The 25,595-nt window shown below is 41.5% G+C and overlaps 1 protein-coding gene across 2 annotated transcripts; it reads right to left on the reverse strand.

Moving 5' to 3' along the window:
• Positions 1 to 4,520: 4,520 nt before the first annotated feature.
• Positions 4,521 to 21,623, reverse strand: LOC133907490 (uncharacterized). Of its 2 annotated transcripts, XM_062349544.1 has the most exons (15): positions 21,282 to 21,623; positions 20,816 to 20,874; positions 20,161 to 20,269; positions 17,536 to 17,645; positions 16,599 to 16,667; positions 15,788 to 16,474; positions 13,383 to 13,900; positions 13,188 to 13,252; positions 11,991 to 12,070; positions 6,943 to 7,047; positions 5,831 to 5,970; positions 5,628 to 5,756; positions 5,257 to 5,409; positions 4,911 to 5,079; positions 4,521 to 4,807 (listed from the first exon to the last, which is right to left on the reverse strand). In XM_062349544.1, exons 1-14 carry the CDS (start codon positions 21,451 to 21,453, stop codon positions 4,938 to 4,940), a joined length of 2,538 nt encoding a protein of 845 aa, XP_062205528.1. In that variant the 5' UTR covers positions 21,454 to 21,623; the 3' UTR covers positions 4,521 to 4,807; positions 4,911 to 4,937. The 2 variants fall into 2 exon arrangements, with proteins under 2 accessions (XP_062205528.1, XP_062205527.1); XM_062349543.1 differs by having other exon boundaries at positions 4,521 to 5,079; positions 21,282 to 21,622.
• Between the last annotated feature and the right edge of the window lie 3,972 nt (positions 21,624 to 25,595).

Consider the following 25,595-nt stretch of genomic DNA (forward strand, 5'->3'; position numbering starts at 1 on the left):
TGGATCGACACTGTTGCCTGTGGTGTCCTAGCGAGAGGCAACGACCACAAAAGACCTTGTTGCAAGACAGGCCGTCCTGAGGAAAATGGACCTGCCACTTGTTCTTTGAAAGGGCCTTTCTTGAATTTGAAACCGCTGAATTGTCTCCTTGCTGAAATTGCGCCTTGTTTTTCTCTCGATCTGCATTTTCAGCATTCAAATTGGCCTGAACATCTTGCTTATTGATTTGATCAAAGACCGAAACTCTCTGGAAAGAAATGCGATCAAAAACTGAAGACCTTGGAGTAGAGACAATAGGTTGATCAAGAGATTTACTGGGCGCTTTAGGTGGTAAGAAGGAACCATGCTTCAAAGGCACCAGATTGGCCCCTGTCAAAGGAGCAGGCTTGTTGAAATCAGCACAGTTGTTCCTAACAGTTTCCGCATAGGAAGGCTTCATCCTCCCTTTACTGGAGACAAGATGCCATGAAGAATCATCCTCTTGAGCATAAGAATTTAACTCACGATTCCAATGAGCATCACCCGATCCCCAGAGATGAAAGAACAACTTGTACTGAGCACACTCGAAGGATCTTAAATTGTAAATCTGAAAACCCACTGCTTTTGATGAAACCACAAAGCAAAAAAAACTCGATCATCTAACTGGTACACATTGAAAGCCGAAGTAGATCCCCTGGTCGTAGCTTGAAGAATTAAAGCCACGCAATCATCTGAAAGCCGATATTTGCATCTCCCAAACAAGACAACCAGAAAGAATTCCTTAAGATTTTTGCCTTCAGAAAAGTTAATCGGAAGCCCCAGCTTTCTCCAAACAGCAGCTTGTAGATCAAGACCCGGTTGGAGGTCCAGATCCGGAAGATCCAAGGGAGGGGAGGAAGGACGTACCATCTCGCAGACAATTACCAGAGAGGAAGAAGATCATCATGATTGAGCCTCAGAAGGTTCACTAGGTGGCAGAGTGGAGTCTCCAGAGCCATCTGCCATCTTCATCTCACAGGAACTGTGTCACCCCTGTTTATTCATTTACGTTTGTTACCGAATTGCTTATCATTGACTGCATAAACCAGAGAAAAATACTCTGAGCTAGGAGCAACATTGTCATTGTGCATATCATTTGTGCCTTCATGAATTTCAATGAAACTAATCCAAATATCATGTGCATTGGTGAGAGAATAATACGATTAAATGCATCAACATATAAAGATGATAAAAGAATACTCTTTGCTAATGTATCTAATTGTCTCTCTTTGTTGGTGATGCGAGGTTTCATCCCTTCCTCGGTGAGTCTCCAAACATCTAAACCCTTGGCTTGCAAAAAATAAGATATTAGAATTTTTCAATGGGAAAAAGTTATGCCATCGAAAAGTGGAGCACTATGGGTATCCATCACAACCCCAAACGTTACAACTCTAGGATGTTAAGCCTATCAAGAGCATGAGGCTCTGATACTAATTGTGAGGAACGGTGATGTCCTAAGAGGGGGATAAATTAGGAAACTTAAAAACCTAAAATAAATTGGCTCCAAACAATTTCACAAGATAAACATATATCAATTTCTATCTAAATATACTCTAGATTTATCTAGTGTGTCTACTCTACCATTCAAGAGGATTGCAATATACTCTAGCAAGGTAAATTGCAAGTATATAAATGCGAAAATATAAATAAGGTAGAAAAACAAACTTGACACAAGAAACCTTTATCCCGTTGTATCGATGGCATGAATGCCACCCCTAGTCCACGTTGAAGCTCTACAAAGGATATGCTCCTAGTCACCAAGTCTCTTCCGGTCACAGCTCTTGAGCTACCAAGTCACCAAGACAACGTCTCAAGCACGATGAGCCACCAAGGCAATGTCTCACCATTAGCCTCTCTTCCGGTCACTTGCCGTCGTGATCACTTCGGAGCTTAAGCCACCAAAGCAATGGTCCCCGCATCCCCGTACATATGTCTTGCCGCCGCTCCACACCAAGTCAGAGGGTCAACAAGCTTGAGCCACCAAGGCCCAAGTTACCGGCGTGTCACCAAGACTCCAAGACGTCGACATACCACTCGGTACAAGCTAGAATCACTCTTTAATCCTTTTTTCAAGTTGCAGCACTTAGCTACAACTCACTCTAGGCCTGTAAACACTAAACACTCTCTAATATTGTGCTTAATCACCTTAGATGATCACTTTAAGCACTTTGGTGTCTTGGATGTCTTCTCAAGTTGTATGAGCTTCCTCTAGACTCCTGCAGCATGCCACACCTTCAAATGACTGAGTGGATGGGTATTTATAGCTTTAAACCTGTCAACTAGCTGTTTTTTCAACAACTCAAAAAAGTTGTTAACATCGTATGATCCGGTGAGAACAATAGTACAAACACTGGATCATCCGGTGAGTACAAACTCAGAAGCTAACGGTTAAAATTCCACTCAAAACCTCTATGGACACCAGACATTCTGGTGTGCCTTCAAATCCATCACCGGACCTTCCGGTGAGTTATTTTGAGCCAGACCGTGCCACTTCTTCTTTGTGTAAAATGCTTCAGTGCATTAATCTTCATAACACCGAACCTTCCGGTGGGTTGTTCTTCATTCATCAACATTTGCAGTCGTCTCTGCAAGAAATGCTCATGTGCTATGATCCGGTGAGCATAAACCAAACACCGGATTTTTCGGTAGGTTGATCTTCAGTATTTTCACTTGTATTCTTCTCTGCAAGAAATACTATGGTGCTATCCAGTGCAGATCACCGAACTATCCGATGAGATACTCAGCCTTATCCCCTCTGTCAGAAATGCTCCAGTGAGTTCAATACACAAACACTGGATTTTTCAGTGAGACTAACAATCTCTGAACATAAAGCTCTGGTGAGTGCAAACTCATCTGCACCAGACCTTCCGGTGAGATCAATTCTCCTGAGACTTCTCTAATTCAATCAAACTTTATCCCGACTACAGTGGCTTCTTGATATGTTGCATCCATGAGACCTCCTAACATATATTTTTGATAAATATGTTAGTTTCAATTACTATGTTATCATTAATCATCAAAATCACAATCATAACTTAATAGACCTATTTTCGCTACACCCTAAATAAAGGCCCTCTGATCATGTTCACCGATGGCAAGCCTTGCATGTTCAAAGCATTGAAAAAACTTTGTCAACACCACAGACGTACCGCCCTTGATAGATGAAAATTCAAGAGTTGTATGTTATAAGCCATGCTACGGGATCAACGCCGGGTGCTTCACCATTCACCAACTATGATTTCTTGTGCAATCCACTTACAAACCATTACAAGGCCATAACACTAGACAAAGGAAATGACTTGAGATCGAGATTTTCCTTAGACAAATAACATCATGAGGCCGCTATACTACAGTGGAGGTGCCGTGTTCGCTGGCCGTCTCGGTCTAGGGTATGCATGTCCTAGTGCGCCTTGCATACAAGGGGAGGAACCTGATTACAGGGGATTACAAGCTGGTGTGCAAGATGAGATATTGGGAAGACGCAGTTTGGGCAAAGGTCTGCCCTCCGCCAAGATCAGTAGATGACACGCCGCCTGCCTATGTTGATGGCAAGTTCTTGGATGGTAGACCCCGAGCTCGGGCCAAGATCATTAGGTTGCGAAATCATTTCGCTCGAAATTGCAACACGGAAATTCGAGGTTTTCCAAGGGCCACCAACCACCATGCAGTCGTGCTAACGGGCGTGCGTCTATCCTCAAGCACCAAGGTATGATCTGTGTGGCATGATCTTACCGAAGCTTGAACTCCATTGAAATCTGATCAATGGGGGACAACGATGTGTGGTCCGTGAACTGTTGCATAGCCCTCGAGAGGTTCTCGGCGGAATTCTTGTCGGAGAAGGCTATCAATCCCAAGGTTGGTATGATCTTGCTCAGCACAGGTAGGGTATTGGGATATTACGACCCCAAGGCAAAGTAGTTGGAGACGATTACCGTTTAGGAACAGACATCAATGGCAAGAAGTTTGTCGCTATTATATTCCAAGAAAGCTTCGTCAACCCTAAAAGTTTATAAAGTTGTACTGTCAATTCATAAGTTTATAAAGTTTATATTATCAATCCTTGCTTCGGTACACCGTTAAAAGTTTATAAAGTTGTACTGTCAATTCATAAGTTGATCTTTATTTTTTCATAGCGTAGGTGATAGGTCGCAACTATTTATCCCTGAGATCAACACACACCAAACAATAAATACACAAATCTAATAGTTGTAAAAGGTACTAGAAGCCTGAGAAGCTATGAAAGATCACCAAACCGACAACCTTCAGGTCTCTTTTCGTTTTAAGGACAGTAGTAAGTCGGGTAGGATCCTACCGATCAGAATCCGAGCAAGTTTGAATTGCCCAGCCATGACCCGCGAGGTCGGCATGCCAGGTGCTGCGGCTTGTCACGTGATGAACGGAGCTGGATTTTTGCGACACAGCGCGACCCTACTATCACTTGACATGAACGGAGAACGGATAAAGTTTTGAATGACTCGAGCATTCCATCGGCAAAACCTGGGTGATCGACAGGCACTTTGACGAAGCGCCAAAACCATAGAGTTGGTCCATTTCGCGATTTCCCTCGCAGATACACATCTTCCTTTACATTTACATGGTTACAAATACTATCCACGAACATCCCACCAACAGAAGTTATATCTGCAGCGCGCTATTTACAATTCTCATGCGATGCAGCTGACCGTGATATCACATTAGTTCCCAACTCCCTCTTCTACGATTGTTTACATGTTATTACTCCCCCAGGACGGAGGCTATGTACCTACACAAAGAGGCCTGCACGTGCATTCTGTGAAACGAAAACGCCATTAACCAACTCTGCCAATTATTGTAGGACACCATTGTACACGAATGTCCAAATCGCTACCAGAAGCAGGATGCTGAGAAAATACCGTTGTCTGATCGCCTCCGTTCCTTAGCTAGGTCTCTCTTGGCTCTGATCTTGGCAAGGAGTCTTGCCTCGTTAACTCATAGTTTGGCTCCGGACTGTGAGTTCTTGTGTTGACACGCATTGAACAGAGGAAGAAAAATGAAGAAGTATAAATAGTTATGTGCCACAGGCTGCAAAAAAAGGAAAAATAATATCTGCCATTCAGTAGTGATAGTAACGATAAGCTATATAGCAGTCGAGAATAAAAGGTGACAGCATGAAACAAATAGTGATCATGGGATAAGCCACAGAAGCTAGCCTTTCCAACTTGAAGTTATGATTAACGAGGGAAGGTGATTATTCCACACCTGTGCCAAATCCAGTAGCTGCTATTTGATTCTAGCTTCCAGCTTGTAGCCGCAGAAGATAATGTGATGAAACCCAAAAGTAAATATAACCAACGGAATCGTTTGTTCAACATCTCCATAGTACTCCGGAACAACGTCCTGAAGTCTGGCCATCTGGAAGAAAAAATGTGTCAGCTCACCAAAGGAAATGCTGGACAGTGAGTCCTTATAATGCGATCGCCATAACCTTGGGCGCAAAGGTGACGAATGCATGTGAACAAGCTCCCTTTAGTCTAAGACAAATGCATATGAACAAGCTCCCTTTAATCTAAGATGTGAACCATAGAACATAGCTACTGACATTTATAACACCATGATTACAAATTATTTACCTTTGAGAAACATTAAGGTTAATTCTCCATGACCAACATATAAATCTCCGTGCTGTAGACAATTCCAGTAGCCATCCCATAAGCAGGCCAAGAGAACCAATCGCAATGACAATTCCGATATTCGCAGATCTGAAATAATAACTCAATGATATACCCAACATTCACTTACATTTTGATAAAAAGGTAATCAGTAATTTACGTACCTTGTTGCACCAGTTGCAGCTAAAAGAGCTGTGAGTATGAACACAGCAGTATGCATCGCTCTCTTTGAAGCTTCGTCAATTGTAGCCATATATATGAACGTACCCACGACAGCCATGAAGGAAAGCCAGAAGTCCAAAAACTGGATCCATATACAGAATGATGGTCATTGGTCATGGCTCAGTGTGTACCACAAGAAACATTTTGAGTATAATCAAAACGTCAACTAAATGGGATTTGACACAATCAAAAGGACGTGTAAAATAAATGAACTAGGCGGTTCCACAAGTGGCGGGGCTGTATGTACGTTTATAATTTAGCATGTCCCAAGTGCACGTATATACATTTAAAATCATATATATGGGATATTTAAAATACCAAAACTATAGAGGTGAACCTTCACAGAAATACCCAAATAACACTCAAAATCTCGCCAAACATAACATTCCAATCTAATTAATATGGCCTCAGTCAGCAGGGAGCGTATGAAGCTTTGGCCTGCGGTCATTTGCCAAGGGCATACAGAATTGGTCACGTTGCATTTGTTCTATACCTGTGTGGACGGTTTTTGTTTTGAAGATGCCAATTCAATTTCAATAAACTGACATTGTTTCGGCTAACGCCTAATCAGTGGTTATGACTTCTTACTTGATAGACACAACAATCTAAAGGACATTGTTTTAGTCAATCAAACGGCTCCTGATAAAAGAAGATTAAATCAAACAGCAAATGGTTTCTTAATGATGTGGCTTAACCAGGAGGCTCGGATTGTTGTCAACAATATAGGATAGAGAGAATAATTGTACGCGTGTTTACTGATAAATGCTGAAGAGAGGGGAGATTAATGAGGGAAAAATAGAGAAAATATCAATAAAATTACACACATGCCTTATAATTTGAAACAATATGGCGAAAATTGTATGCCTTATATTTTGAAGTGGAAGGAGTACTGTAAAGTGTTGGAACTTAGAACCCCCTTGTGGGCGTGCGAGAGCGAGAGCGAGTGGACAAGTGGTGGAGAAGGGGTTGACCGTTACTGATTTAGATCAGTATTATGTCCATCAATCTTTAAACTTGCAGTAAAAAGTAAACAAGCGTGTGCTGAGTACCATACCTGTAGTACACGGAAAGATAGTATGCACCAGGTACCCACATCACATGAATGATATAATGCACTGGAAATTCCACTAGACGTGTAAAGAATCCATTCTGCAAATGCCTTGGTTGCAAAAGAAAATAAAAGTTCAGCATCTGATCGAAAGAATTTCTTGCATTCTATATCAAATGAACTGAATTTAGCTTCTTTGTGGGGTATATAATTTGTCATCGGTCCATAGCACACATTTGGAAAACAAGATGAAAGCCAGCTGAGTGCAAGACTATCTTCATCAATATCTTACAGTGGCAGGTCTTCAGAACATAGATTCCAACTAGAAACATCACTTGCTTTTGTTTAATCAACAACAACAACAACAAAGCCTTTGTCCCAAGCAAGTTGGGGTAGGCTAAAGATGAAACCAACAAGATCCAACTAAAAAGATGATGAGATAATAATAAAGGTACTAGTAATATTAAAAAATAAAATAACAACGGTACAAGAAGACTGAAATATATGTTATGGTTCTAGCACGTGAATTGCTAACTTCCGTGCGCTTCTATCTGTAGATAGTTCTTTGGGGATATTCCGTTCCTTCAAGTCTCTCTTTACATACTCATCCCTCCCATCTTAGGTTTGATCGACCCCTGCCTCTCTTCACATTATCAACACACCTCAATATCTCACTATGCACAAGTGACTCTGGATGTCTCTATTGGATATGCCCAAACCATCTCAACTGATGTTAGACAAGCTTTTTTTCAATTGACGTTACCCCTACCCTATCACGTATATCATCATTTCGGATCTGATGCTTTCTTGTATAGCCACAAATCCATCGCAACATATGCATCTCTGCTACACTTAACTATTAGACATGTCGCCTTTTAGTTGGCCAACATTCGACTCCATACAACATCATGAATCTTATCGCCGTCTTATAGAACTTACCTTTCAGTTTTTGTGGCACCCTCTTGTCACAAAGGATGCCAGAAGTTTGGCGTCATTTCATCCATCCGGCTTTGATTCTATGGCTAACATCTTCATCGATATCATCATCCCTCTGTAGCATCAATCCCAAATATCGAAATGTGTCCTTGAGAACCACCTCTCCACCGAGACTAACACCTTCTCCCTTATGCCTAGTATCACCGAAATAGCACTTCATATACTCGGTTTTGGTCCTACTAAGTCTAAAATCTTTCGATTCTAAAGTACATCTCCACAACTCCAACTTCCTATTAAACCTCATCCTACTCTCGGCAACACTCTCGTCAACTAGCACCATATCGTCAGTAAAGAGCATACACCAAGGGATATCTCTCTAAATGTCCCTTGTGATCTCATCTATCACCAAAGTAAATAAATAAGGGCTCAAAGCTAACCCTTGATGTAGTCATTTTAAGCGGGAGGTCATCAGTGACACATTCACTTGTCCGAACATTTGACACGGCGTTATTGTACATATCCTTGATTAGAGTAATGTACTTTCTTAGGACTTTGTGTGTCTCTCGGACCCACCACATGACATTTCTTGATATTTTGTCGTAAGCCTTCTCCAAGACAATGAATACCATATGCAGGTCCTTCTTTTGTTCTCTATATCTTCTCCATAGGTTGCCTTATCAAGAAAATCGCTTCCATAGTCAACCTCCAAGGCATGAAACCAAATTGGTTTTTGGTAATGCCCGTCATTCTTCTTAGCCGATGCTCAATAATTCTCTCTCATAGCTTGATTGTATGACTCATCAACTTAATTCCATGGTAATTAGTACAGCTTTGAATATCTCCTTATTTTTGAAGATTGGTACTAATATACTTCACCATTCTTCGAGCATCTTGTTTAACCAAAAAATTAGGTTGAAGAGCTTTGTTAGCCATGCTATCGCTATGTCTCCAAGACATCTCCACACCTCAATGGGGATAATTAGGTTCTATCGTCTTGCCTCCTTTCATCCTTTTTAAAGCTTCCTTGACCTCAGCTTCATGAATCTTTACTACAAATCTCCTGTTGATATCATCAAAAGATTCGTCTAGCTCAATGGTAGAGCTCTCGCTCTCCCCGTTGAACAATTCGTCAAAGTACTATCGAATCTAGTCCTGATCTCGTCATCTCTCACCAGAAGCTGACCAGTTCCATCCTTGATGCATTTGACTTAGTTGACGTCCCTTGTCTTCCTTTCACGGATCTTAACCATCTTGTAGATGTCTTTTCTTCTCCCTTTGTGCCCAATGGCTAATAAAGGTCCTCATAAGCCCAACCCCTTGCTTCGCTCACAGCTCGCTTTGCGGTCTTTTTTGCCACTTTGTATGTCTCTATGTTGCCAGCAATCATGTCAAGGTCTAAGCATCTGAAACATTCTTTCTTCTCCTTGATAGCCTTCTGAACATTCTCGTTCCACCAAGTGTCTTCAGTTTCGCACCTACTTCCTTTGATCACCCCAAACACCTCTGAAACCACCTTTCTAGGGGTGTAATCGGATCGGATACTGACGGATATAGCTCATCATGTATCCTATCCAACATTTGTTCTTGGAGTCAGAGTCGAACACAGATAGTGTCGGATAATTATTTTATCATGTATCTTATCCTACATTTTTTTTCTTAGAGTCAGAGCGGATAGTGGCGCAAGCTTTCTGTTAGTCGGATAGATGAAAAATTTTCACTGAATTTTAATCCCCACACAACACATTAAAAAATATATGAGTGCAATCAAAATGAGCACAGAAAGAATGATCGCTGATATATGAAAACAAGAGCATTCAGTATTATCTGTTCAATGAATGTGTGGCAATCTACCTATATATTATCATGTTTTTAAGTGAAATCACACAAGATTTTTTGTAACACCTAACATTCGGAGATTTCAGACGGATACCAGTCATCCTGTATCCTATCTTTTTTTTCCCAGATCCGGAGTCGGACATGGATAGTGTCGGATACCCATTTTTGCATTCCATATTTGCTTCGCAAGCCTTCGATAAGGCGGGCGGGTGAGAATTTCACCCCTACACCTTCCTAATGCAAGTTGTCATGTTCATCCACATGTCGTTTGCATTTTCTCCTTCCTTCCAAGAGCCCTCGTTAATAAACCTCTCCTAAAAGTTTTGTGCCGCCTCTCCTTTGAGCTTCCACCACTTCATTCTTGAGATTTTGGCACCCTTGTCCCATCGAACACGTATGTGAAAGCGAAAGTTAGCCACCACAAGCTTATGTTGAGGGACAACACACTCTCCAGGTATCATCTTACAATCTAAGCAATCATGTCTATCCTCTTTCTTGCAAGGACAAAATCAATCTAGCTAGAGTAGTGGCCACTACTAAAGGTCACTAAATGGGATTGTCTCTTTCTAAAGGTGTTAGCTATTATCAGGCCGTAGGCCACAACAAAGTTCAAGACATCCTCTCCCTCTTGGTTCTTACCACCAAACCCAAAACCCCCGTGCACCCCCTCAAACCCTAAATTAGATGTACCTACATGGCCATTAAGGTCTCCTCCTATGAAGAGCTTCTAGCTAATAGGCATACTACTAATCATGTCATCCAGGTCTTCCCAGAATTGCTTCTTGACGCTCTCATTGTGACCTACTTGAGGAGCATATGCGCTAATAACGTTAAAAACCAAACCCCAACAACTAGCTTAACAAGGATAATCCTATCTTCGTGCCTTCTGACGTCCACCACTCCATTCTTAAAGCTCTTGTTGATCAAGACGCCAACTCCATTTCTATTCGCAGTCCCCGTGTACCATAGCTTCAAACCGGTATTCTCCACCTCCTTCATCTTCTGTCCCTTCCATTTAGTTTCCTAGACACATAGAATATTTACACGTCTCCTAACCGATGTATCAACTAACTCTCACAACTTACCTGTTAGGGACCCCACATTCCAACTACCTAAACAGATCCTATTTGGCTCGGCTAACTTTCTTACCCTTCGCACCCGTCGAGACAAATGCAAAGACCCTTGCTCATTTTTCACTACACCCAGGCGCCGATGTAGCGTGCCACTAAGGATGCGACGACCCGATCCTTGCCCACTTATCACCGTATCCAAATCACTTACTTTTGTGTAATCAACTAACATTTTTGTTTGTGGTTGTTGTGTTGTGCTCTGCTAGTCTGATACGGGAATCTATACTAAAGCCACTGCAATGCCAAATGGAACCTACGATTACATCCCATTAACGTAGTCAAAGTCAGGATTCCAAATCGAATCAATTTTGTACTTGTAGAGTTTGAATCGTGCTATTAATCATTGAATTCTACCAGATTTGTAAATAACTACGTATTTTTATTATACACACAAAAATAAATTAACTTGTTATTACCATGAGTGCTCAAATACGTTGCTAGAATTTTTACCAATATTTTGGACATGAAAGACATCTCATATGGGGGAAAAAACTAATGTTATCAACGTCAATTTTCATTTATATGTGAAATGTGACAGTTAGAATATAAATCATAAAAATTTAGTAGAATCAACAGGATTGAACATAAGTTCAGGTTGAATCAAAGCTCGGTATCTGAGTGAATCCAGGATAAGGATCGGGATTCTAACCAATTCTATGACTCTATCTCGACTTGGATTCAGAGTAGGACTCATATCAACAGAGCTCTGTGGAGTCGTAGAGTCCTAGGTACTACATGTGGAATCGAGAATTGTAGTTGAGGTCCCTAAATGTGCATGGGTTATTCAAGTTGGAAACAAGGTTTTTGAAAACTACATATATTTAGGTCCTCAAATCTGTATGTGTATTTGTGCACGAGTAGTTTTGCCTTGTTGGTATGCTATCCACGTGGTGTAGCACTAGGGAGATGGGAAGAGGTGCCACATCCACGCCAGCATCGTGTGCCCTGGAAACCATGTCAGCCAAGTAAAAAATGTTTTTGGACTTCTACAAATTTGAGGACCTGAATATCTGGGTTCCATGTTTATGGACAAACCACCTTTCAGCGTAGGGACCTAAGAGGCAATTCAATCCGAAAAAGAAAAATGCTGGCTGCTGGCTAAAAGTTAAAACAGGTCATTTCAGGTCATCATGACTTCAGATGACAAGATACCTTTTGCCGGAGGGCCCAAAAGGCAGGTAAAATTGCTGCAGCATTTGATGCGATCAGAAAGACAGACTGCCAGATGTGCCCTGCAAATAGATGATGACCATATTAGACGGTAATTTTACTACATAGATGTAAAAGGATGTGCCAAAACTGGTTGAGAAATAATATTTTTGTAGCGCAAATTAGGTACTGAATTCTCCATGAAAATAGCTGCAACCTAAATTAACAAAAGTTGGGCATGAAATTCCAACAACATCGATATGCCAAAATTTTGATATATGTTGGTCCATCATTTCTTGCATATTCGCTCTCCTGCGTGTTCGAGAAGAAAAAAAATCTTGCATATTCATTTACACAGCTCCATCATCAAATCACTCAAGTAATTTAATAAGTTTACTTGCCAACAAACAATCATGCAGTGTGAATATTCAGTTTTGCATCCAGTTCTCAGTAGTTCATCATCAAGACATCAATTGATAAAAATTTGGTGAGGCTGTGTTTAGAACCGAGAACTCCAAATAAACCACAAACTGAAATCTACCTGTTGCATCAAAACATTTCAGTAGCATAACACTGCTATTCTTATAAAGTTAGCACTCAACGGGGAGTAACCGTCCATTGGAGGGAGGTCAGGCAGCAACAACTTGGAGTAGAATGACGCTAGGTGAAGGACAGCAACAAGGTGAGTAACAGATCTCGAAAAGCCCACCCGACAGGAGAGTCATGGCAGGGACTTCAGGGGTTAGGAAACTTCATTGTTCATCTTTGCTCCATGACAAAGGATGACAATGCCGAGATCCCTAATCAGCCGGCCCTAGGGCTGTGGCTCTGGCTCCTTGTGTGCGATCACATGGCTATGGACCCCTAATGTGCTGCTAGTCACAACTATGAAGCTACAAGGTTGCAAGCTGCTCATGCATGTTAGCTTAACTAAAGGAAACTTCAGAAGGAGCCATTACCTTAAAATGTCTTAATGTAGAACTTCTTAATGTTTTACTTCTAAAAAAACTTCTATTAAAAGTTCAACACATTTGTAAGGTTTCTCCCTAGAAATAAGGGGCTGCATTTCGAAGGACTGCATCCATAATTGACTATCAACAATCAGTATCTCACCAAAGCACTGTGTTTATCATTTCAGTGGGAAAGGTATTGTAGACATTGGCCTATGAAACTTTTAAAACTAAAAATGAGAGGTGTTACCGTTAGGTGAAACTAACTCATCGCTGCAATCAAACCCACCATGATCGCGATCACAGGTGCAGAAGCTGTGAAAGGAAAAAAAAATAAGTTAACCACAAGAAAACATTTTGTCTAGTATTGTATTAAACATCAAGTATTACAAAGTACAAAAAATATGAAAGCATTTACATGATAGAAACCAGCTTTAGGGTTTACCTGTAGAATGTCAGTCCACTTTCATCAACCGAGGAATGACACACACCTTTCTGATTACAATTTCTATGGCATCCCTGAAGTGATACAGACATGTACGTCTGAGAATTTGCCGTGTAACTTGGATGCTTCACCGCAAAGCACCAAGTTCCCTCCTTAGCATAAAAAATAGACAGATCCATGTCTGAACTCGTGGAGTTCTGTAATGAGAAAAATACTGAACCATTACTGTTGCTTGTCCTACTTGCATAATAATCCCAACTATCATTTGATGGTAAACCACCATATTTCGAGTACAACTCGTAATTCAATTCTTTATCTGACTTTAACCGGACATGGATAAGTGCGCCAGCTGAACCTTGGGGAACATCCAAAAAGAAGTATGTCCATGCAAATTGTTCATGGGACGAATTGCTTAAAAATTGCTCCAAGGAGAAGTGACTATCTTCCAGCGATGCCCTTCCATCAGTAGGAACATAATATGACTCAAAAGGGACAGATGGACTTCTTTTAGGAACCCTCTGCGCATAGAATAAAACATTTGATTAACAAAGATGCCTTTTCAGGAAAAATTAGTTTATAGTAACAAAGTTTGCACAATATCAGTCTTAAATGAGTGTTTGTACTGCATCATCCATGTGCAACAAACTAAGGATTCAATGCACTGCCACTTCTACTGTACGGTCCCAGCCTCAACCTCTAACACCTCTATCTCTGTCGTAACAGACACCACAACCAACACTGACAATGCTACCATAGCCACCACAAGCTTCCTCTCTGGCTCTCTGCTACCAACACCAACACCAGAACAGCCTTCGAACCCTCTGCTTGCACTATATCTTGCACCACAAAACCACTAGTGTTTGACACCACCACTAGCACCTTAGCCATCCATACCAACACCAACTCCGATGCAGATCCCACCCTTTGTTTCAAGCCATCTACCGTATCATAGACCTCCACTGTCATGATCATACCTTCCACCAAACCTCAGCTACATCGCAACATACACCTCCACTACTACTAAACAAGCTGCCATGATTATGCCAAGTGTATTCCTTGATCACGATGATCTCTTAAGCATCAATCCCATGATAACACTAGCCGCAGCACCACACACCAAATAGCAACAGAGGTATTACCAATACCACCAAGCAACAGAGATAGTACCAACACCAAGCAGCAAGCAGCAGCACCCTCGCCTGATGGTAGCCTGATAGCTGCTGCAAGTGTAGCACAAGCAGCGGCAGCGGCCTGCACGGCATGAGGGGCTGCTGGCCGGGCAGCAGTGGATGTGTGCAGGTGCAACAAGGCAAAGATGCAGCAGGTTGTGACTGGATTGGGATAGAGGCACTGATACCATGTAGAAATTAGAGGAAGTAATTATGTATTGCCCCTCAAGACCCCCATACCATTTGTTTATAGTGCTTGCATCTTATATTACAATCAGACTCTAATACAGGCTACGACTCTTATTGGAACCTAATATTAACAAACAATTGTTTTCATGGGCCAACAGTCAAATCATTCTATGTATAATGGCTCCCAAATAACTGAATAAGTGATTAAAAACATAAGAAATGTTTCAAATATCTATATGCTTGCTTTTCTTGTTGAAAGATATCGGTGAAGTCAATGTGAGTTTTCCTTTTTTGGCGCTTTCATCTCAGTCAAGACAAAAGTTCAGCAGTCAGATACGAACACTAAGAATCCTAGTCTGTTAATCCCGTAAATCTTATAATTGACTGATAAGAATTTTACTCCTGTGGACCATGTAGACAGCATACGTTTATCTCATTTCAAATATTCCCAATGGGAATCCTATGATCATTTGGTCATTATAAGACCAGTAGTATACTACAAGTTCCTTAAAAAGAAATAGTATACTACGAGACAACAAACTAAAAGGCAGAAACTATCATTTTACTTCCAAATTAGGCTGGGTTATCCGGGATTAAACATGTTCTGGGCAAAGTAAACATTTAAGAAATATCTCAAAATACGTCAAGACGAAATGGAAAAATCCACTTTGTTTCCTAGTGTCTAGAAATTAGTGGTGTTTGAGCATTTGGTCATAGAATTTCACCAGCCACCACCTGCCAACCACTGACAGCAACTTAGTGTTAACTGGGAATGATGAATGTAACCAATCGTGGGCAAACCTGCAAACCAGTGGAGCTTAGTAACATAAATATGTACCTTGCTTAAAAGGTTAGAACAGGACAATGTCCATACCCAGGGTTTGTTTGGAAGCGGGGTTTTTGCATCCAAATCCCTAGGATTTAGTATAAATTTGAAATAAATCCTGAAATTCCCTGAGTGGTCCCCTCTTCCGAACAGGAACTCGGTAGTAATACAGAATACATTCAATCAGCTACCATCGTATAACAGTAATTGAGAACACTTACCTGGAGCTCATATGCTTCCCATGAGCAGTTGGTTCCAGCTTTTCCATTCAAGCATCCAGTCAATTGCCACTCCAGTGAGAAACATGCTCTATCCAACATAGGTGCTGACGCTGTGTTATTCATCTGTGTCTTATTGACAGTCTCAATAGCAATATACCATCGTCCAATATTTGGTGACTTAACAACCAAAGAACCATGGCTGATATCACCTGAATAGTCATGCAAATATCTCTGAGGAAAGGCATTATACCGCAGGTAACAAATCAAGGATAACCCTTGAACTCCAAAATTTGCAGTGGTAATTTCGAACTGCAATGCTAGGTTGACTAAATCCAAGAAGTAGAACTTCATGTCGCCTTGCCGGAGGCATAGTGAGTCATTTGAAATGGCACAAGTGATCGAGGTCTCCACCCTCGCCAAAGCCGTAGTGTTGGGGCCAACATCCTTTTCTGCTAAATGGTTCTGCTGCGATAGGAAATTAGTACGCATATTGTTCTCCCTAGTATTCACACTTGTCCTCTTTTCAATATTCAGATCAACAAGATTTCTTGAGTTGTTATGCATTGAAGGTTGAGAACAACCAATCATTTCAACTGTTTGGTTGCAGTAGGGTCCCCATAATGCTGAAGTGGGGCATCCTCTTACAGTAATGCTAGTGCTCACCGAGCGTGCTTTCCCTCGGCTAATCTGCATAAGTATAGCCATCACAGATTCAAATTTTGTTTAACACATTTTTAGGCCAAAAAAAGAAAGATAATTATGCAGTAGATCAAGAGTCCTATAGACATGTCCCGATCTAAGTAAATCATACCATCTTTGATTGTGTGCGAGCAGGTCCAAGGCCATGAAAGTAACCAATGTACCATACCCCTGAAGATATCTGCACAAATCAAAGGTTGACATCTCAGAAGTTTATAGAATTTCTTAGGATGGTTTCGGTCCATCAGAATGCAATAAATTTCTTGCACTTAATGATCAGATCAGGATTGTGACACCCCAGTCTGATTTGGTCCAGCATCATTAAGTGTACCTCGAATGAGAAAAAAGAAAGATGCATTGCATACAACACATTAGGAGCCAACCATAGTAGCTTGCATCAAAACATTTTGGGATGAAGTGAGGATGAAAGCCCAAAGTAAATATTTTTGGACATTCTTGTTACACAGGATCACAATTTATTTTCAGAATACAGAGGATCACAGTTACTGGTCACTGAAACTAAAAGAACAAGACTGGGTTAGCTTTGGACTCATGCAACACTAGTTTTACTCTTGCTGTGTCTCTAAATGTATATCTATGATTAGGTCCATCGTCAAGTAATCAGCATAGAGTCAGTGTCAGTTTTCTAATTGATTACTAATATGTCTGTGAGCTGAATCTATTCTGGAAAATACTAATGGATTGGGTAAATCCATCAAGCTAGTAGGCATATTATTTCAAATTTGACTTGAAGAAAGCACAGCACTAGTATTACAGAAGTAGCATGACTGGATTCAATGGAGATCGCAAAGTGCAATGAACTTCCCCTGAATATTAGTTTTACTCATTATTCTAACAGAAATTATAATTACTGGAAGAGATGATCATACAAATGTCGACATCATTTTTACATGCGATGCATGCAACTAAAAACTCAACAGATTGACATGCTGCTACAAACAAGGATGATTAAGTACCACATATTGCTCGATAAATCTCCTCACATGAAAGATATTGCTTTAGTAAATCACAGCATAAGGGTAGTTTACCTGGTCATTTGTTAGCACCACTGTTGTGTTTTTCTGAAATGGTACACATTGCGCCAGATTTGACTGATTAATTATATTGCCAAAAGGTCCAGCGGTGAAAGAGTTTGATACTGCAATAAAGAACCTTCCTGTCAAAATTAGTTGAATTATTCAGAAAGCTATTTAAGCATTGAAAATTTGGTTTCAATTAAAAATAAATAAAAAAGTAATAGAAGAATGCCCTTAAATCAAATATCTTATTTTCTCAACAAAATATACTTCTCATCTTGATCATACAACTGGTAAGGTATAGTACTGTCACATGATGAAAAGTTACCAGCTCACAGAAATAAATATGTAGCTCAAAACTAACGAGATAGAATAGAGATAGTAGATGACTGTACAGTTCGTAGCCAACAGACTGGACGAGAAATAGCACACAGGGTGCTGATCATCAAAATATTACTACCTCCATTCGTTTTCTCTACTCCTATAAAAGAACCAGTTGGTGATGATGGTATGCCTGCCATCCATCACTTTCAGCCATCCGATCTTCATCCAACGCATGCAAGGAAAGGTGTGACATTTTGCAAAAAGATGCCGCCACTCCGCTCCAAATTTGCAAACAAACCCCTATGGCCAAGCACGCCTCTCCCGTCCAGCCATCCTTCGTTTCTCTCCCACCTCACGCACACCTCTCCCACCTCAACGTATCCCGCAGATCCACTCCACCGATGCCTCCCCTTCCATCGGAGCGCTGGCGGGCGACGAGGAGCCGACCGGCCCGAGGACAGCGGGAGGCCGCGGCGGCCACTGGCGTGCAGGATCTGGGAGAGAGGAGCTCAAGCAGCTCCCCGCCAAGGCGCACGCGCGCTCCGCCGCCGCGACACCACCTGCCTCGCCGCCGATGGTCTGAGTTCCTCCATGTCTGCCTGAAGCTGGATCTGAGCCGTGAATCTGGGCCTGAAGCTGCCTCTCCCGCGCACGGACACCACGGGCAGCACGTCGTCTCGCCAGATCTGGGGTCTGGGCCAGCCATGGCAGGTGCGACATCTCGTCGGAGCCGAGAACAACCACAACAGGGAGGCAACCGGCATGTCGTCGTCGCCGGTGTGTGTACGAGAGAGAGAGAGAGAGAGAGAGAGAGAGAGAGAGAGAGATGGGTAGGTGTGCGTTGGATAGGTAAGATAGAAACAGATGAGAGATGGGTAGGTGTATGCTGAGGGTATTTTGGTCTTTTCGCACCTTTTTCATTTTAGCTGTATTTTCTCGATTTATTTTTAATCGGCAAACCTAACAGAAGCTAACGGTGTTACAAATTACTGCAGACGGTTGCTTCATCTCACGATTTTGGTGGCATTGGTGCCAAGTCCCTTTTTTTATGGCTTTCACGCATTACAATTTTGAAGTAGTGGCAGTGTTGCAATTTGCCCTTATAAAAATTGCAAAGAAATCAACTGAAATTGTTCACCAGCAAATATTCAGATAAGAGAGAGGGGCTGGTGCCACCCAACACACACAGAGAGAGGAGGGGACAGGCATGGTAGCACCCCCGGTTGGCCGGCGATAGCCGCGCTACAACGAGCTCACCCATGGTCTCGACTCGCATTCCTCATTCCATCTTTGAAGAGCCAACTCACAACCACCCTCATCTCGATCGCCGCTTGCTCGAGTTTGTCCATCGCCTGTTCTACTTGCTTACGTTGCGCACTGATCCCAGGACTTGGGGAGCAATGAGAGGCACACGGAATAAAAGATGAGAACGACAGGAAGATAAGGATTTGTTGTATAGTGAATCATGGATGAGTCGAGTCCATGTACCAAGGGTCCCATGTGAAAGAGGTAAAGGAGAACAATGTTGTAAAGCGTGGATGAGTTGAGTTCGTGCACAATTGTCACGAACTCACTACTGGGACATCGAATCCATCTGGACTTCTTGATTTTTTTTTCTGAAGCCTAATATGTCAGCTTTTGATTTTACTACTTCTACTCAAGGTCGATAGTGGAGACAGACATAGTTTTATTTGAGATCCGTAGCGACGCACGGGCACCTCGACTAGTTACTAGGCATTTTTGACTTTTCACGGTCTTTGCAATGCGACTTACTTTCTATAATTTTACACTAATGTATAATAATAAATTTATAATATTATGGAAGCATTTCTAACAACAAAATCTAACTTATAACAAATCTATGTAGTTTCAAACATATAAGTGGTCAAACTTCATAAAATTTGACGGCACGGATTCTAGGACGTCGAGTGGAGAAAAAAACGGACGTAGTGTATCAAAATCTTTGCTACTTCAGCTTTCAGGATGAAGAAGTCAAAAGATGCCAATAATTTAAATTAACAAACTTGTGTCTTACTGTTTGTGATGGTGTTTCTTTAATTGCTCACTTCTCTTCATTTGCAAGAACCTTTTAATGGAACCTTAAAGATATATTAAAACAGAAATTATGATGGGCTTATGAATAATACGGTATAAATCCTCCATTCAATTTAAAAGAGAACAGTTGCACAATACATCTGGCATGCCTTAAAGAAATTCACCATGTAAATAAGCAGTTATATGTGATAGTTTAAATAGAAAATGAAGACATCAAAGGAGACAATCGTCACGTTAGAAAATGTATATGGTACTCACATAAATTGTCCAGATAAGAATCAGATATATCAGGAATAGGAGGGTTCGAATCCATCAAACAGATAATAGCAAGCTCACTTCTTGGAAGGCCTTTCAAGTGCTCCCTCTGCTGCATTATTCAAAGAAATATTCCAAAAAACTGTGCATAATTCACTTGTATGGTACAACGTAGTCAGATTTATACCAAAAAGTTCTTCTATGAGCAAGCCAGCAGATCATAGAACAGAAATTTTTAGGTCACACTGTTATGCATCACAACACAGCCTTATTTATGTGAGATATGCCAGTGTTTTATATTCATATGATCCCCAACAACTACTATAACAGTGTTTTTCCATCAATTTGGTCAAACCATCATGATCATCCTTGCTTTTTCACGTAGTCTTTATAGCATAATATGCTACTCTCGGGAAAAAAAAAGGAACACCACAAATCCTCTCCTTTACATTTATACACTTACATGTGAACTGATACGATACGCATGCACACATGATCTAAGAATTGTTTAGCTGCTAATCATCAGCGCTGGATGCTAAGCGTGACCCAGCTAATGATAGTACAAAGTACCCACTACCAGCATATCCACATATCAACCGATCTGATAGCAGCAAAAGCCAAAAGGAGGATCTGAAAGGAGGCAGAATCTTTCACTTACAATGTCTATGTCAGTGGCAAAATCCATGGTGACAGAGGAAAACGACGCCGGCAACTCAACTGCCAGTACAGCAAGCGAAGTATTAAGGTCAATCCAAAAGGGGAAAAAAGAACAAACAACAGAATTTGCACTGATGAGACAAAATTAATTGTTTTCCCTTCAGTTGTTGGGGGGGGGGGGGGGAGTAACATCTGACTGTGGAAGTATGGTTTTGTCCCACAAATTCCACAACAGCAGAGCTAGTGGCAAAGAACTCCTCCGAGGTCCTTCGATTTCACCTCGCACAATATCCCCAAAACAAAACGATCCCACAAAATCCCGACGAACGAACATCCGTGCGCACACGGGAAAAAAAAAAGCGAAATCAAACCACAAAATTCTGCGGCGGCGACCGAAGCAGAGAAACGCGAGCCCAAACAGACATAATTCCGAGCCCTCCACGGGCACCAAGCTTCTGTGTTCTCACCGCGCAGGTAGGTCCAGTCGTAGGGCTTGAGCCAGAGCCTGCCCTGCCCGTAGCTGGCCACTACCATCGGCTCCCCCTGCGCCTGCGCACCGCGCCCGCGCGGCCCCGGCCACAGCACAAGCGCCAGCACCGCCGCCCACCACGCGCACCTCGCGGCCATGGGCGAGCGCATCCACCAGCCGCGAACCCCAAGGGTTCTCGCTAAACCCTCGCAGGATCGCACTGCACCACCTGCTCCACCGTTTCTTCAGGTGGATCGGGGAATGGGGGAGGGGGAAGGAGGGTTTTCTAGCACGCGGCTCTACTCTAATATCGTCGCTTTTCTCTCTTTTCGCCAGTCTTTTTCTGCTCTTATCGCGGCGTAAAAGACGCTAAAGCAACGGGAGGGAGGGGTGGGAGGGGGAAATCGCTTGAACGCCACTAAGTTCCTGTTTGTTTCAGTTTCGGATTCTGGCTTTCAGCTTTTATAATCCGAAGCTGAAACAAACAGGCAGCTTTTGGTTATAGCTTTTTAAAATCTGCTGGTTGGATTGTAATAATCTGATAAGCTGGTTTTCCTTAGCTTTTGATAGATTGTGAAAGTCCATTTTACTAAACTGTCCATTAAATTTTTTTAGAATCTACAGTCTAAAAACTTTTAACAATCCAGCTTTTCACAATCCAGCTTTTAACAATTCAGCTTTTATAAGCTGCTTTTCAGAATCTCTAGCTGAAACAAACAGGCCCTAAGACACGAAAATGCAGGGGAAAATTGCTTGAACGCTATTAAGGACACGAAAATACTTATAAAAAAGAATGTTAAGTATCTATATAAATATTAAAATAATTAATATAAATAAATATTATAGTTATTTAAATATGATTAACTATCTTATTAACATTTATATAAGTAATTAGCATGTCTTTCATCTAAATATATGTGCTACTGTAATTGAGAAAAAAATGATTTTTTCCTACAAACACCTAATAATACATGCTATAGTTTAACTGTATTTTGATAAAATATTATTATAACTCACATGTCATTAATACATGTGATTTTAGATATTAATAAAAGTCAATAAGAAAGGTGACATTTTTTCGACAAATCCTCTCGGTTGGGTGGGCAGTGGGCAGTGGGCAGTGGGCACTAGGCAGTATATACTTGTGGTTGACTCTGGTACGCAGTGGGCAGGTAGGAGTACGTACAGTACTAATTTGTTTTTCTTTTCTTTTCCAACTCCGAGATGAATGTTCCAGATTCATCAATAGATTATGGAAGGAAAAAATGGGCTCTTTTATACTGCAACTCGGTCGCCTTTTTCTAATGAGGAAGGTAGGTGACAATAGATTGACGCTGGTTGTTTATGTGAGCCACGTCAAGGGTGTGTAGGGAACAGAGTTTATAAATGTGTTTGATCTTTGAAAACCGGCTCTTAACGATTACCGTGAAAAACCACGGTAACTACACACTAATTTAGTGAAATTCAGTAGAAACCAGTCGAATTTTATCAAAAAAAATTAATTTTGAATTTGAATTTAACTAAAAACCGATCGATTTATAAATACGGTACAAACTGAATCGATCGGAAGTCATGATAACCAAGCAGTTACCGATGATTTTGTGAACCTGGATAGGAAATAGGGTTAAAGAAAATCTACGTGGGTCCAGTGTATAATTCCTTCTCCTTTTTTTCTTAGATTGTTATATTATTATTGTTGTTGTTACTATCAGAGTCAATTTGGACTCACACAGCCTCAGCTTCATCTTGTTGTCTTCATTGGTAGGTTTAGGATTTTTTTTAACTTAGGTGTAGATACTACTTTATATATAGTCACCTTTGTTCAAATGACTAAGTGGGGTAGGGAGTTAGAGTTCTCATAATATTATGTGTCGTGTCTGTAGTTGTTGGTGTCGGAGATTCGTCAATAACATACTTGTCAGAACTATCTTCATATGCTAACCCTGTATCAGTTTTATCAACTCCAAATTGAACCTTTAGATTAGAAAACCATCATCCGACTCATCCTGCCATTACCGGAATTCTTACTAGCTTGAGAGGAGAAACTCATACTCCATATTAATTAGTCAATGAAAATGACAATTGAAATGCAGATAGTTTTGGTTGATGACAGCAATCCACTTTACAATATTCTTCCTTACAATGTCTATCTACATTTTTTGCATCTGCTCTTAGCAGTACCTCAAGATTTACGCAACCGTGGATGCTCGTAATTTGGTAGGCGTGGAGTCTAAATCAACAGTAAAAAGTTGGCCAACTTAAATATCAGAATAAACTGCATGTGCAATATGGAACATTAAGTGTGATCCTAAGCAAATATACATTGGGCAGATAAAACATAAATACCTACTACATCTGACAAAACAAAGAGCAAACAGACTAACGGTTAGTGCATGACGTTTAGAAGGGAAAAAATAACCAGGGGCAATACTCTTTGTTTAAATACATCTAGTATAGTTCATGCTTAGAGCTTGTCATAACTGAATATGTTTTTTTTTCAGTTTTCATCTGTACGAATTTGATGTCTAGTGCAGTGTAGTTACATACAAAATAGAAAAAATTATCTGTATAGCGTCATCTAGTATAATCCTGCTATAGCAGCAACATCCTACATATATAAACTAAAGTACCGAACAATTGTACTAAAACATTAACAATGCATCAAAACTTGAACCATTGATAAGTTAAAATAACTATTATCTGTAGCTTAGCTCAGAAAGAAGATAGAGTCATAGAAGCAGTCTGAAAAAAGGCATTACCAGCTTTTAGTTACCTCGCTCGCATCCGCAGCGCAACCACCGATGCGCTACCTTGGACCTACCTCTCCCGTGCCCCGGCGCAGTCGCTGCCACCGTGTGGCCTGCGCCCTATCACCTAGCTTGCGCTCAAGTTCATGCCGCCACCGCCGTCTGGACCCATCTCATGGTCCATGGGGTAAGGTGTCCAAGCATGGACCATGGGGCGTGGGCGTGGGCGTGGGTGTGGGCGTGTTGACTGTGCTATCATGGGAGTAGTGCCCGCTGCGGCTGCGGCTTGGGCCGTTATGGTGAGTTGGTGACGTGGATCACTGTCTATTAAAAAATTTATCTACTAAATACTATATATAGAAAAAAAAATCACAAAAAATTTGGTATACTTATGTATACAATCTTGTCCAAGATGGTGCCCGTCATTGGTCGCCATGGCTTAGAACTTAGATAAACAGATGACATTTTCATGACATTTTCTGTGCTCCTCACGGCACTTGGCAAGGAGCCTCCTCAGCATCTCCATCAGGGAAGCGTATATACTCAGCAAAAGTGATTATATAAAGAAGTAGAGAATTGCCAGTTCTTAGTCGTTTGAGAATTTGCTGATTTCTCGGTCACAATTTTCACTGTAAAAATCACCACGCAACAGTAAAAGCTGGTGTAGTTTTTATGGTCACCGACTCATAGAGGAATGCCCGTGACTGTAAAAAGCAACAAGATTTTACGTTTGCAGAACGAGGTTTTAGGGTCAAAAATGTGGATGAGACTTATGCAATCTCTATGGGCTACTTACAATTATGCTCTGTATTGTTGGATCCAGGTGATAAAACGAAGGTTCAATAGATTGGTGATAAGCTGAAACAGTATGTAGAGAGCCACAGGGAGGATGCATTGCCCCAGCCAGTGTGTCATGGAGAGTGAGCATGGTCAAATGTGTAGTAGTTGTTGAGAAAAATAAGAACTTTAATGTTTTCGTGGGCTTCCTTTTGCTTTTGGATCTGCTGCCCCATTCGCCTCTTTCTAGCACGAGCCCATATCTTGCTGGGTTCAAGGGTGAGGCAGGAGCTAGGGTAAAAGGATGGGGTCCGTTTGGCTAGAGAAAATGAAGGAAGTTGGCGGTTGTGCGGTGGCGGCGCAACTGTCTCCGGGTCCTTCGGGCTTGGGAGGCTGGAGGGCGCCGTCTTCGTGCCTACTTCAAGTCAGCCTCCTCTCCATGGAAGGGCAGAAGAAGGGATTTTTCCACTACTTTTCATCACTGTCTTCTCTCTGATTTGGCTTGATCCCCTGATCTGGAACCGTGAGCCATTTCTCTCCGGAGTCTGTGCTTCGGTGCTTGGGGATTGAGCGATGGAGTATCTACTCTAGGTGCTGGTCGGTGCTGTAAACGCCGAGACTCGCCCGCACTGCTGTGGCTATGCGGTTGAGGTCTTGTATCTCCGTCATCCCCCACTCCGGCGGCAACGACGGATGGTTGGATTTCTAGGACAGCGGCAATTGAGCTATGCCTTGCCTCTCTGATTGATTTGTTTGAGTGCATAGCACTGTGAGTATACCAAATCTCA

Source organism: Phragmites australis, chromosome 24 (genome assembly GCF_958298935.1).
Source record: "Phragmites australis chromosome 24, lpPhrAust1.1, whole genome shotgun sequence".
NCBI classification, from domain to species: Eukaryota; Viridiplantae; Streptophyta; class Magnoliopsida; order Poales; family Poaceae; genus Phragmites; species Phragmites australis.

What these genes read in the sequence shown, in the direction of transcription:
- LOC133907490 (XM_062349544.1), bottom strand. Translation starts at nt 21,453, where the DNA reads ATGCGCTCGCCCATGGCCGCGAGGTGCGCGTGGTGGGCGGCGGTGCTG. An exon ending in CGACTGGACCTACCTGCGCG is followed by an intron (nt 20,875 to 21,281) that starts GTGAGAACACAG and finishes CTGTACTGGCAG; the next exon opens with TTGAGTTGCCGGCGTCGTTT. An exon ending in TTTGGGCCCTCCGGCAAAAG is followed by an intron (nt 7,048 to 11,990) that starts GTATCTTGTCAT and finishes TTTGCAACCAAG; the next exon opens with GCATTTGCAGAATGGATTCT.